The 13,760-nt window shown below is 41.8% G+C and overlaps 1 protein-coding gene across 2 annotated transcripts in view; it reads right to left on the bottom strand.

Annotated features, from left to right (window-relative positions):
• The window catches only part of LMBRD1 (LMBR1 domain containing 1), a 63,884-nt gene extending 54,129 nt beyond the window's left edge, over positions 1–9,755 (bottom strand). For both annotated transcript variants that reach the window (XM_058020689.1, XM_058020690.1), the window contains exons 1-3: positions 9,650–9,755; positions 9,014–9,190; positions 909–969 (exon numbers count right to left, since the gene is read on the bottom strand). In XM_058020689.1, coding sequence (XP_057876672.1) covers positions 909–969; positions 9,014–9,190; positions 9,650–9,709 — 298 coding nt within the window. In that variant the 5' untranslated portion in view covers positions 9,710–9,755. The remainder of the gene's footprint in view (positions 1–908; positions 970–9,013; positions 9,191–9,649) is intronic.
• Positions 9,756–13,760: the final 4,005 nt, after the last annotated feature.

Genomic DNA, 13,760 nt, shown 5'->3' with positions numbered 1-13,760 from the left:
AGTGAAGAATCTCTGTGTTAAAAGTTGTTTTGTGAAAACAGAAGTCTTCTTACTCCTTTTGACTTTATTCATTTTTATGCTGAGTGAAGTCAATTCAAGTTTGTTACTATCACTGGTAGGCAATAATTAATCTAATTTAATGAACTAAGTCCACTATTTTAAATCATCTCCTGAACTAAAAAATATTTTCAAAAGAACACAATAATCTAAAAGAAAAAACTTCACATCTTTGGAAATGTGACCAAAAGCAGGCAACCACCTCAGAGCTTGCACCATTAACTGAAACAAGCATTTTACTCAAACTGTGCTGAGCACATTTCTACACCCACTACATTTATCCAGTAGTAGTAAAACTTCTCATAAGTTTCATAAGGACAGCTAAAAAACTGATATAAGACTAGGCAGAGCTTTGGTGAACAGTTATTTTATTTCAGTCACTTTTTAAAATATCAGTTCTATTTAGGATTAGCACTTTCGAATTAACTCCTTTATGTTCCTCCACAGTAACTGCTACTTGGAACACAGTAGTTGCTGAATCTGAACACTTAAAAGTGTTGCACTCATGGTTGCATGAACTTTATAAATGGTAGATGAGTTTCACGCTGTTGCATGTTAAATGCCATAAAAGCTACAGCAAAACCACATGCTCCCCTTAAAGGACCACTAAATACACACACAGGAAACATGTGAACCACAGATGACACAATAGCAACCATTAGCCTTTTCATGAACTGGCTTCAGTATATTTGCAGTTTTAGGGGGCTTTTGAAGATAAAAGATATTCTCTGAAGAGCACTGAGTATAAGACTCATGTTTAACCAAAAAGGGATAACCCTACACGACCTCTAAAAACTTCAATACTTCACTTGAAGGTCCTATTACTTGAAAAAAAAAGCTAAAATACTTACTGTAATATCCATAAAGTACAGTGTCTTCAATTTGCCTTGAAACATTAGCATCAGCCCAGACCTAGCAATAAAGGATAGAAGCATTTATTAGCAAATGTAATAAAAGAAGACTACATGAGAATCAACCACTAAACAAAAATAAAGAATTCCATGCTAGAGTGCTAGCATCAGTGAAAACCAGGGCAAACAGGAATATGCATAGGACAGTTTCACAAAAGGAGGATTATAGACTCAAAGGATCATTAAGCAGTTTTGGCAGCTCCCACAGATGTTCTGCTAATTTCCACAGTATCTTTATAAGAGTCTGGGAAGATAATCATAGAATGATCTGGGTTGAAAGGGACCATCAAACATCATCTAGTCCATCCATCCTGCCATGAGAGGAACACCAGGTTGCTCAAAGCCCCATTCAACCTGACCTTGGAATGCTTCTGGTGATGGGCATCCCCAACTCCTCTGGGAACGCTGTTCCAGAGAACCATCAACCTCACCATACATTTCTTCTTTATAGCTGAATCCACACCCTCAGTTTAAAGCTGTTATGTTTTCTTCTGTGTCCACAGGCCCTGGTCAAAACTGTTTCTACATCTTTCTTACAAGCTCTCTCTATATTGAAAGGCTGCAACAACAGCCCCACAGAACCTTCTCCTCTCCACACTGAACAACCCCAACTCTTTCGGACTGTTTTCACAGGAGAGGTGTTCCACAACTCTGACCATTTTTGTGGCCTTGTTTTAATAGATTTCTTGTTAAAACAAGGCCACAAAAATGGGCCACACAGTTGGACAAAGTACACAATGTACACAATATCTCCATGATAGAACAGCTTTGTTTAAAATTTGCATACACAGATGCAACAATACTTAGACATAAGAATACAAAAGAAGTTTTTATTATGCTCAGTTATATATAATTCATTAACTTTTACTTTTGTTAGTTATTACATCAGTTTAAGCTATCATCTCCTTTTTCAGAAGTACAAGACTTCACTATTTTGTTTCACAAAGACTTGAATTACATAAATATTCAACTTAGCAATATCTAATTTCACAAGTCAAATTCCAAGAGCACTTATATCCCTTATTTCAACAAGAGCAAAAGTAACTGCAGTACTCAGTCCCAGGGAATGGTGAGGAGAATAGAAACAAAGGAAGTGAAAATACAACTCTTAACTATGTTGCAAACTGCAGTCAGCCAGACGGATGAAATCAAGTTCTTGTGCCCACTCCCTCTTCTCCAAGAGAGAAACTATTGGTTTAAGGAAGCTAAATATTTTAAGACAACCATTGACAGAAACTCAGGGGTTGAAAAAAATGGTCCAATGCTGCCCATACAGGTTAAACATATTTCAGAATTGTTTTAGTTTTGTGGGATCCAATCTACATGTGGTCAAGAGCAAGAAAGTAGTTATCCACAAGCACAATTCTTTAAAAGCTAGAGAACACACCAACATAACTGAATTGGTGACAAAAAAAATCCAGTACTGCCAAAGCCTGCATACAGAAGTGAAAAAGGGCTTTCTTCAAACCAGTAAGGTCAATCCCTTTCAGTTGTAAAGACATTAACAGGGAGACATCAAAATGCAAATGAGCACACTACTTAAACATTGCTCCCCTAAGACATAAAGACACTTTGGCATTTGGTTTTTCAGTTCCCTCAGAACTGCATAAAATCATCTGGAATATGGGCTTGATGACATACCATGAACACTTTTTCAAATCTCTCAGAAAATCAGCACCAGCTTCCTTTTTCTTACTATACTAAGACTTCCAGTAGATCAGTTTACATTAAGCTTTTAAAATTCACTGTATGAACTGTATTAGATTATCATCCAGCTGGAATTTGAGCAGAAAAATACATATTCATTTTGACATCTAAGCAGCAAAAAAAAGGGATGAAAAATATTACAGCAGAAGGGGCAGAAGCAACACCTGAAGTATCTGTCAGGTACACAATAAGCTCAGGCTTTGAAGACTGCCAGGCTCACACCCAACAGCATTTCAAAAACGAAATTTCTATGCATTTGTATTAAAATATACCACAAAAGAATTTGAATACATTAAGAACAGATACAGAACATTTAAATTGCCTCATGTTATATATTAAGAAAATGCTTATTTTAATCAAGGCTAAGGGAAAATCAAGACTGAACTGGACTGTTTGCATTACTTGATTCCAAGCAGCTATTAGAAAAAAGGTCTCTCCTATGAGCAATGGAGACATTTAAAACCACAAAAGCCAAGAACAAGCAAGAAAAGCAACAGTGAGACCCAAAGCTTAAGAGAGGTTAAGAGACACAGCCATTGTACAGAAGAGGTAGCTAGTAAAGGAAATACAAAATGGCTTAGCTGCCCAAGAACTGCTTCTCCTTCAGCTACAGAGAAGCATTTTTAACACAATACAGATGAAGAACTTTAAACATTGCAATTGCTTTTCATTTTGTTTTCCAAATTAAGTCACACACAAGATCAGAGTAGTATACTAGGAAACATACCCTACACCATAGTAAAATAGTGAGCTGCTATATTACACCAAACAAACCCAAATTGCAAATGTGTGCATTTCACCATTACTTACCTGTGCCTCAGAATACAAACTTTGCATTACTCTGCACAAGAAGAATACGTAATGCAAGCCAATTTAATGGTATATCATAATTATTATGTTAGCTTTCAGTCAGCTGCCAAAGCCCAAATTTAAACAAACCACAAAGCAAAATGCTTAATTCTAACAGGCAGATTATCCATATGCACACACCATCAGCAGCTCAAAGGCAGTAACCAGTCCACCTGAGCTGTTTCAAAGGCTACTGACAGCACTGTCTTGTCAAAAGGAAGCACTGCTACCTAATGAGTATCAGAGCTCCAACAGCCTTAACATCTCTGGTGACACACTAAGCTGCTAGGTATAGCAATTAACTCAACTAGCATATCCAGGACTCAGCTGAGAACTCATCTGAGCAGCCTCCTAGATCTAGTCTTTTTCTTTTCCATTCATTACAACCCAAGCTTACAGTATATACAGTGAATGGCTTAGAAGCACAATAGATAAGGCAGCTGAAAATCCATACTGCCTTCAACAAACAGTTTAAGGTGGTCAAAATGGGACCACAAATTCTCTAAGGACCTGCAGAACTCAGGCAATCCACACTGTTGTGCTGTACCTCACTTTGTTCCATGCAGTCCAGCAAACACGTATCACCTTTAAAACACTCATACCAATGCATTGTACTGAGAGACAAGGGAAACTACAAACTGCAATGATATGTGCAATGAGCATAATGACCCATATTAAACTATTATGCTTAAGTATTTTGTAATGTAGGTCATGTTAAAAACTAGTGTAAAAAGTACATATGCTCATAACATGTTGCTATGTAAGTAAAGATATAAAAAAAGCAGCTTAAGACACTAAGTTTACCTAAATGCTAAAGCCAAAGCAAAGCTCCCTTAGAAGATTAATTTTATAATTATATTAATGGAAAATTAGTTACAAAGAACACTTGCTCCTGTGTTAATCATTGAGCAGAGTCTTTCTCCCAGCAACTCTGTTCAGGTAGTGACTCATGTTAACATATTTTAACAGAACAGTACTATTTGAACTCTACAGATAACTTCCACAGATAAAACCATTGCAAGTTAATCTGACTTTCCACCGTTTTTGGTGAGGAACAGCCATGAATTTCATTCTTTTGTCCCCATTAATTTTGACATTTTTACTGTCACTCCTGCACCCTGTAAGACTTTCATAAGTACGCAGGGAAGCTAGCTCCCAATCTCTGCAAATGTCCCTCAACAGAGCTTAAAGTTATGCAACATCACAGGTCTCAGTATTTGTGATGTTTCATCAAATGCAGATGAAGCACTCATTCTTCTGATTAGCCTCTCCCAAAGCTTAGGCAACAAAAGGAAGATGCAGTATGAAAGACTGGAGACTGAGTCACAGCATGGTTAGATATGATTTCATACCCAGATCCCAGATTTTCCAGCCTGTTACCTCGAAAATGGGACAGTGCCAGGATTTTGACTGCCAGATGGAAAGCAGCATCCAGAAACATGCACATCTCAGCCTCATCTGCCTAGCAACAAAATTCTGGCCAAGTATTATTGCTTCATAAGTAGTAATTGTTACTCGGGAAGGAGGCATGGTCTCAGTCAATAATAACTTCTCAGTTAGCATCTTTCTAAAAATAAAAACCCTGGACATTTCTCGTGGTTTTGTATTCTGAGTATCTACATAATGAGTTGTTCCCCTCTCACCCTACTAAGATGCAAAAAACCTTAAATGGTCTACACAAAGTACCTCCCATCAAGCAGATGCTACTCTTTAATCATTAAGAGGACCACTGGCTTTTAACAGCTCACACAGACACCCAGGGCTTGTGACACATTCAGTCTTAATCAGACTTACAGAAGCCACTGGCTTTTAACTTCATGCACTAGCAGGAATTCATACATTTCAAAAAGGAAATGAAAGGTTTCATTACCTTCTCTGCCTTCTGCAAGAACAGTGGGAAAAGAGACAGAAAAGGAAGCATCCTTGTTTCAAGCAGTCTTCCGGCTGCAAGACAGCATCAGCTATGCTTTAAATATTTATGAGACTTGTAGGTCAGACCCAGAGAACTTGGGTTCCAGCAAAAATATTATGTTTTTAAGCTATAGCAAGCTTTTCTGTTCCTGTGTGCTTGTTGTAAGCCCAACAAGTTTTCAGATCAAACAGATCAGATGAAACTGGATGCATTTGAAATCCTTTGAAACAATCCAAAGCACTGACAGTGCTCACAGTCAAAACCTTTGAGCTGAAATGCTGCTGCTGAGCATTATCAGGACTTCACTTGCAAGGTAATACTCAACTTTTCATCAGTATTAAACCAAAATCCTCCTTTCCTACTTAACAGTACTAGGAATCAAAGTAATCCTACCCTCCAGAAAGGTGTTACAGTGAATTCTACTGTGTATCTACTGTGTAACTACTGTGCAAAACTTGCCAGTACCAAACCTGCTCAATTCAACTCAATTCACACAGTATAAAAACTTTAAAATAATATTTGTTAAGTGTCAAAACGTGGTGAGTATTTAGCACCATTATGTGCTAAATACTACAGGCCAATTTCACCACAAACCATTATTTGTAGTAATTGGAAGATGTACAAACATTATCTTAACAGTCCTGTTGAAATGAACAAAACCTCAAGTTAACAAAGGCTGACCAAGGCACACCAAGGAAGGCACTTCAGAACACATGATGGAAAAGGGCTATACAACACTTTAAAGAGAATTCCTCCAGAAAGCAGCATAATATTCATAAATTTCAGAAAAAGATACTCTGCTTGGGTATTACAGTTCAGCCAATCTTTGTGGCCAGGACATACCACCTTCCCTTGTCACAGGACACACACACAATTCCCAGTGAGAACTTTGAACCTTCAAAGCCTTCAATTTAACCTCTGCTGTTAGTGGAATGTGATTCTCCCTAGGTTTACAAGCTTATTCATCTTGTAAACCTTCAGCTATATCCACAAGTTGACAGTAGGGTCAGATACATCAAAAGTGAACTGGAAGTTCACATATAGTACCTCTTTCAAGTTGAGCACCCTTGTTTCTCATGACTCTCACCACTGATACCAGGAATTACAGCTGGGACATAGAGGAAAAGCATACACACAGAAGAATTTTTTACTTAGAATCTGGATAACTGCCACTACTCTTTTGGCATCAGCTCTGAAATCATCCTGTTGGAGTTTTTTGATGAACTACTAATTTATCTACAGAGAATATTATCCACATCTGCTACCTGGATCTCCCTCAAAAAGTCACTGAGCAGATTAAAGACTTAACTCACTCTGCCCATCCAAAGCAATGAAGGTTTCTTGCCAGAGCCATAGCCCTTCAGACCCCAGCATCATTTATAGGGTCTTGGAAGTGTTGGATTTGAAAGAATGGTCCAGAAAGGCCAGTAATCTTCAGGAAATATTCCAAACACAATTCAGTCTATCCCACTTGCAAAGCAATGGCAGGAAAGAAGCACATGTTACTGAGGGCCATTTAAAAGCTTTAACTATTCATGAAGACCACAGAATCATAGAAATACTGAATTGGAAGGGACCATCAGGATCCATCAGAATCACCACTCCCAGTCCTGTGCAGGACACCATGTGCCTCATTTTAAGATGTTGTCAGCCTCCTACATCATTACCCCTTGAACAAATCAATAAAGCTGTGTTTACCTATGGGTTTGTAGGTTCTGACTGATTTCAGATTCACTCCACTTAGAAGGCCACAATATTTCTATACCATAATTTCAACACCTGTGTTTGGATGAAATGCAGTAACATCAGTAGATCTCATGTTATTTCTGCAAAGCTAGAAACTCAATTCAGCTGAGACTTAAAAGACACAGAAGAATGCTTCTTTAAGGCAGTATGGAGCAATTGTATTTTAACAAGCCATAAGAAGTACCTACCAACATTAGGAACTAAGCAGAACAAAGAAGCCTCAAAAGCACAGGCAAAAAAGTACTTTACAAAAAAAGTGTTCACCACAAGCATGAATGCTTGCTCTCAGTAGAATTTTTAAATAGCACCTATCCACCTCACCATATCACAACATGTGTCCATTAACAAGGAATTCTAGCCCAAAAAAAATAGTATTATAAGTAGCTTTCCTTAAGTAACTGTATTTCCTTAAGTAAAAATTTGTAGTGACTGCATGATCACCTTTGATGACCTGTTCTCACAGGTTTGTTTCTAATCAAGCAAAGTACACATTAATAAAATGTGTCCTTTGCAGCACAGAAATCTGCTTAGTCCCCATTAGATGTGTATTTTTCAGCTGGACCTAGTTGCACCATGGTTATTTCTCTAGATAGTCAAGCTCAATGTATTTAAGACTACTGTTTTCATTGAATTGCTACAACCCTGACATGTGAGACATCTCTTCCATCATCTAGAATGTCTTTAATTCCAAACAAGCAAGGCCTGAAAACACAAGCTTTCCTGAATATCATTGAGTAACAACTTAATTTATTCTGTATTCACCATGAGCAATAAAGCTGACAAAAAACACATCACAGCTCAATTCTAAAGGCTTCTCATAACTTGCACCATACCAAAATCACTGTATGAGCTGCAAGCTAGTTTTGAAGCATTACACAGATCGGGCAAGCCCTATATGTTCCTTTGGAAGTAAGGCTGGAAAGCAGTCCAATCTGGTGAGCAGGCATTTACCTTTCTCCCACTCTATCACTTGTTTCAGGATCATAACTTTTACAAGAGACCCAGTTAAGCTCCAAACCCAAGTAAGTTATTATTGAAGTTAGCTACATGCTCCAGTTCGACCTCTTGTTACTCACAATGTGCTCACAAAGACACTGGGTCAGTAGCTTCAAGAACTCTGCTTGAAAATTCAAGCAATACTTGAAGCATTGGGAAGATCTGTTACAGAAATACTTAGAGCAGATGACAGCAAGTACTCATCTCATTAGGAACTCATTTTGCACAGCAACCCCCTACAGTTTATAAATGCAGGAGTTAGTTAAGGCTTTATCAGCCAAAAAGAGATACTACAGCATTCCCCTCTGCCAAGGGTTCCTGCAGCTTTCAAAATGCTTAATTCAAGCCTTACATTGCAGGTAGATTACCACAGTAAATCTTTATAAATCTTTAAATGTTCCAGCACTAAATTTTTTTGCTGACTAAAAAGACAATTAAAACAATCCTAAGTTACAAAGGGGCTATACAGTCTATTTTTGACCAAAAGTGCAACAAGTTTTATTCTACAATGCCCCATCATGAGGCACTAAAAAGCAACCCTTAAGCAATTTGTTTATATCTTCCGGACAGTACATTCACTCTAATGCACAACAAAAGGAACAAGCACTTGGAAATGAGCAGAATATCTGAGAAAGCACAGAAGTCTAAATCGAAATCCAGTTCAAATACCAGATATGAGTGTTTAATCACAGTACTAGTACCCAGCTTTGAGAAAAGTCAAGTCACTAAAACAGGTATTAGCACTGGTTCCAAACACTTTCACAACCCAGGAGCATCCTTTTGCAACACAAGTGCTTGTTTTGAAGAGGCAATTAACATTTTTTAAAGTCCATACCTTAAATGTACCATTTTGGTTTTTCATATATGAGACCAAAAATATGTCCACTGGCAGGAGTGCAGATGTGATAAGAGCAACGGCCAAGGCAAAAATTGCTGTTATGGTAGAAACCACTTCGCTTTCCCGCCGACTCTGATACTTGCGCACATAAACCCAGCAGAAAATTAAAATCGCCTGAAACACACGGGAGAAACACTTATGAGTTGTATAATAACAACGTCCGCAAGTAGGTACTGATGTTAGACCCTGTACGGACGCCTGGCATAGCATCAGAACACTTTTACCTGAACACTCAGCACCCGGGTTATACTGACCACACAAAAGTCACTGTTCCTTAAGAGCAGCTTGAGCACTGCCACCAGCGCTCACCCACGGGACCCGCGACAACACAAACAGCGCGGCTCGCCGGGCGGAGGGGCAAGGCAGCCCCCGCTCCAGTCCCGGGCTCTGCCCCGCGGCACCACCGCCGAGCCACCCGCGGGGGAGCACTCGCGGCCGGGGCAGCCCCAGGGGCACGGGCGAGGAGACCAAGCACTAGAACAGCGAGCGGCCGAAGAGGGAGCAGCAGCCGGCCCAGGGAAGGGGAGGGGATGTGTGAGGGGGCCGCAGCAGGGCGGGAGAGCCGCCTCTCACCAGCAGCGCCAGGCCGAAGAGGCACCATCCCGTCAGCAGGTCAGACGCCGCCGCCGCCATCTTCACTTCCGTCAGCGGCAGCGCGGCCGCCCCGCCGAGGCGGCGCTTAAAGCGGGGCGGGCTCGCGTCACCGCGGCAACCGCCCCACGCCGCGTGACGTCACGCGCCCCCGCCCGCCCCGCCCGCCCCTCGCTGCTGACGGGAGAGCGGCGCTGCTCCCAGGGCTGAAGGGACCGGAGCTAGGAGTTCCACGGCCCCGTCCCGTGGCAGAGCGCTGCCGTCGGGGGGCAGGAAGGGGAAACCGGGGTGATGAAGAGCTGTCCTCACCTCTTGCTTCCTGTCCTTCCCTCCTGGGGCCGGAAGTCTGATAGGGCAACGCTCGGTCCGAGCGGACTCTTGCCTGAGGGACGGCGGGAGGGTAGGAAGGGGTTTGAGGAAAGGTAAAAGGTGCGCTAGGAGGTATCAAGCACTTTCAATCCTTTTGGTTTTGCTTCTTGCTGTAAAAGTATCTAAACCATCTCCCTGCGTGCCCTGCCGCGCCCGTGTGCGGGCGGTGGCGGCGGGTCGGGGCCGCTCCGTCGGGGCAGTGCCAGGAGGGTGTGCGGGAGCCCCGCACCTCGGTGCCCCTGGCCCGGGCTCTGTTTAACCGCGATAGAGCCAAACTGCGGGCTCGATCCCGGGCTGGTGGGAAGCCTCGCTTCGGGACGCCGTGCCCGCTGTGAGGGCAGCCGTGGGCCGGGAGGGGTGCGGGGTTAGGAGGTGCCTTGCGGAGCTCTCGTTCCCGAGAGTGTGGATTTGGTGGCACGGGGAGTGGGAGACCCTCATGTGCAAGGTGCTGCCGTGTGTCTTAGTCGCTACTTTGCTCTAAGTGCTGCACGCATACAGTCATGGAATCATCAGGTTGGAAGAGATCTTTTAAACTCGTCCAGTCCGACCGTCCGCACGCCACTTGCCACTGTAGCCCCTAAACCACGAAACCGCATCACCCAGCACCAGACCCGGACACCTCTTGTTGCACTTCCAGGGATTGGGAGTCCACCACCTCCCTGGGCCACCTATTGCAATGCCTGACCGCCCTAACAGTGACTTTTTCCTCAATATCTAATCTGAACCTTCCCTTTCTCAGCTTAAGGCTGTGAGGTTGGGTTCAAAGGGCTCTGTCTGTCTGCAGGAGGGCCCAGGGATAGCCCGGAGCCCCGTCGGGAGCGTGGGCTGCTGTCCTGGGTGTCTGCAGGGTGCACAGGCAGCTCAGGGGTGGAAATGTGTAAGAGCCTTGCTCGTTCCTCAGCCTTGGTACAAGGGGCTCGGAGACCTAAGCAGGCAGGCAGGGGTGGCCACATTCATGTCCTGAAACAATAGATACGTTTTCTGTGTTTCCATTTGCTGTGAGAACAAATTTACTCGTGCCAAGTAAGAGGGGTTTGAAATTCAGACTGTTTTGTTTGTAGCCTTGAGAGAAGAGACTGATTTGAGCAGGGAGAGCTCAGCCTGGGAGGGATGAACTTTCAGGTGCTGTGAGGCCAGTGGGGTGATGGGAGCTCCTGGTATCAACAGTGTTCATTTACCAAGTGTGAGGTCAGGTAAATGGAAGGACTTCTTGTGGGCTCATAACCTTGAGAAATCTGTTGATGAAAGGGCTGTGAGAGCCTTACCCAGACTGGTTTTTGACCCTGCTAAGGCTTAATTGATATGGGGGACCATTTATGAGGGACAATAGTGGTGGTGCCTGTGAGCTATATCCAGGGCATCTGAGGTGTGTGCTCAGGTGGACCAGTTCTCGCCTGGTGGAGCAGCTTTGTTACAAAGTGGCTGATAAGTTTGCTGGGTTGACAGTGTTGTGACAGCGCTCACAGGCTATGTGTGGGGTGGTTTGGACCGCAGGAGTTGGGATAGGCTTGCAGCTTTGCAAGAAAGGGTCCTGCGCTTGGGAGGACAGGAGAATTGGAAGCCGTGCCCCAGAGCACAGATGCGTGCTGTAATTCTCAGTTTGTCGTCAGGGCAGTGTGGAATGCGTGCCATGCATATGGCAGCATTCATTAAACCAGCGATAATGGAGCTGAGGAGGGTTCTGGAGAGCTTGCAAACCTTGCAGGGAGGTACCTGGAGGGAAATGTTGCAGGCAGGGGCAAATACCTGTGCCAAAAGCTCCTGTGAGGACAGTGCAGGTGGGAGCACGGTGAGGTGAATATTCTCAAGGTGCTTGGATGGTTGGTTATGGGTGCAGTCTTTAGGTGAGCTTGTAGCATTGCAAGGAAGGGTCTGCTGGTGGAGAAGTATTTTTTGGGAGGCTCGTTCTGGAGGGGCAGGTGTTTGTGCTGTGTCTTGTAAGGTGTGAGGCAGGGCAGTAAGCAGGTGGCTGTGCAGTGGCTGTGCAGCTCATGAGCCGAATGGATAGTTCATGACAATCCGGGTGACCTTGTAGTCAGATAAGAAAAGCAGCAGATACTATATAACTATAATTAGTTACAGGTCAGTAAGCATATTGTGTATGTCCTTTTGGTTGTTGGAGATTTAGGGGTTTTTCTTTGTATATTTTACTATTAATGTGTGTGTATTATCTCCACCACAGAAAATATTTCCCTGGATGTCATTACTATTAAATATGTATGTTGTAATTCAAAATTGCCTAAGAACCCATGAAGAATTAAAGCCCTCAAAGAACTACATTAAAAATAAACTACTCCCAAGAGGGAAGGGAAGTAATTTGCCCTTGGAGTATATAAAGTTTTTATGTTTTGTACAGCACACCTTTACCAATAAAATATTGATATACCAAACATCAGGGACCTGTAACTGTTTAAGAATTAAGGCTGCTGTTAAAATAATAATAAAAAAAAGAAATGCTATAGCTCTATGCTAGCAGAGTTCTTTTTGTTTTGAATCAAAAGGTAACATGAATATTTAACTTGCTATAGTAAATAAGCCTTAAGTGCACTTCAACAGGATCAAAAAATCTTTTTTCATTCTAAACAGCTGAGTTCATATAGTTTAACAAGGACTAAAAAAAAAAAATTAAAAATCAACCATGCAGAATTATAGCGTTTCCACTAACAGAAAATCCAATCTTTGAGTCTTTTGCTAAAATCTTCCCATATTTTATTCCCATACTGCAGCACCTTGCAGTAAATGGTAATATTAAATTCCCATCATTCTGTCAAATCTATTATTTTTTGGTAAATATGGTTGATAACCTAGGTTTAATTGGATAGTGGGCAAGGTTTTCGAGGTTTCAGTAAAAAATGCCATGTCCCTGTGTGTTAAATGGTTAGTGGTAATTCATAGTTTAAAGGAAGAACTCCGGTTTTTGTTGGAATGGAAGTAATGCTTTTAAGTACAGGAAGTGAAGAAGTGTACAGGCAAAATGGAAATTTTTCTTATGTTACCACTACGGTATTTGAATATGTTTGTGTTTTTCAATACCATGTCACCACTAGCATTCTGAATGTTTTTTTCTTATTCCATAAAGTTCAGGATTTATAAATTAAAATTATTTTATCCCTTATTTTAATAAAATTAGAAAATCTTTATCTCAGGAGTTATCTACAAATAAAATTTAGAGGATCAATTTACTTTGTTCCCCAGTTTAATGGCAAAGCTTGTGGGTTTTTTTTTTAATGTTCACATAGTGACCTTTGTCTATACCCACTGTACGAACAAAAGTCCTAGAAACATAAGTCTTAAAAATGGTATTCAGTTGGTGTGTTCACTCTAGTGAGGAGGTGGAAATTTCATCCATTGTCGCTGTTCCTGAGGAACCTAAGACTAGCATTTTTCATGCCTGTATTCACACAGCTCTTTATGTAAGAGGGTGTTCATGGATAAATTGGAGATCAGATTCCCGAGTACTCACATTGTCTATTGGCAGCACTACACTTGAGGGTAAATTGATTAGATGTTTCTTGGCATATCAGGGCTGTGTTTGTGTTTCTCAGTCACTGTAGACAGCTCTAGGATGGCTGGATGTAGTGTCCCAAACCTACCTGCATTTTACTCAACTGCAGTGTTATGTCATGGGGTGAAAATGATTAAGGGCAGAACAAAATTATATAAGGCAGTGGGTCAGTAAGACTAATCAATGTGAGACCATGGGTCAAGAAATAAGAAATGAGGC

Source organism: Melospiza georgiana, chromosome 3 (genome assembly GCF_028018845.1).
Source record: "Melospiza georgiana isolate bMelGeo1 chromosome 3, bMelGeo1.pri, whole genome shotgun sequence".
NCBI classification, from domain to species: Eukaryota; Metazoa; Chordata; class Aves; order Passeriformes; family Passerellidae; genus Melospiza; species Melospiza georgiana.
The sequence above is the reverse complement of the archived record's forward strand: the minus strand, read 5'-3'. Positions and strand labels throughout refer to the sequence as shown.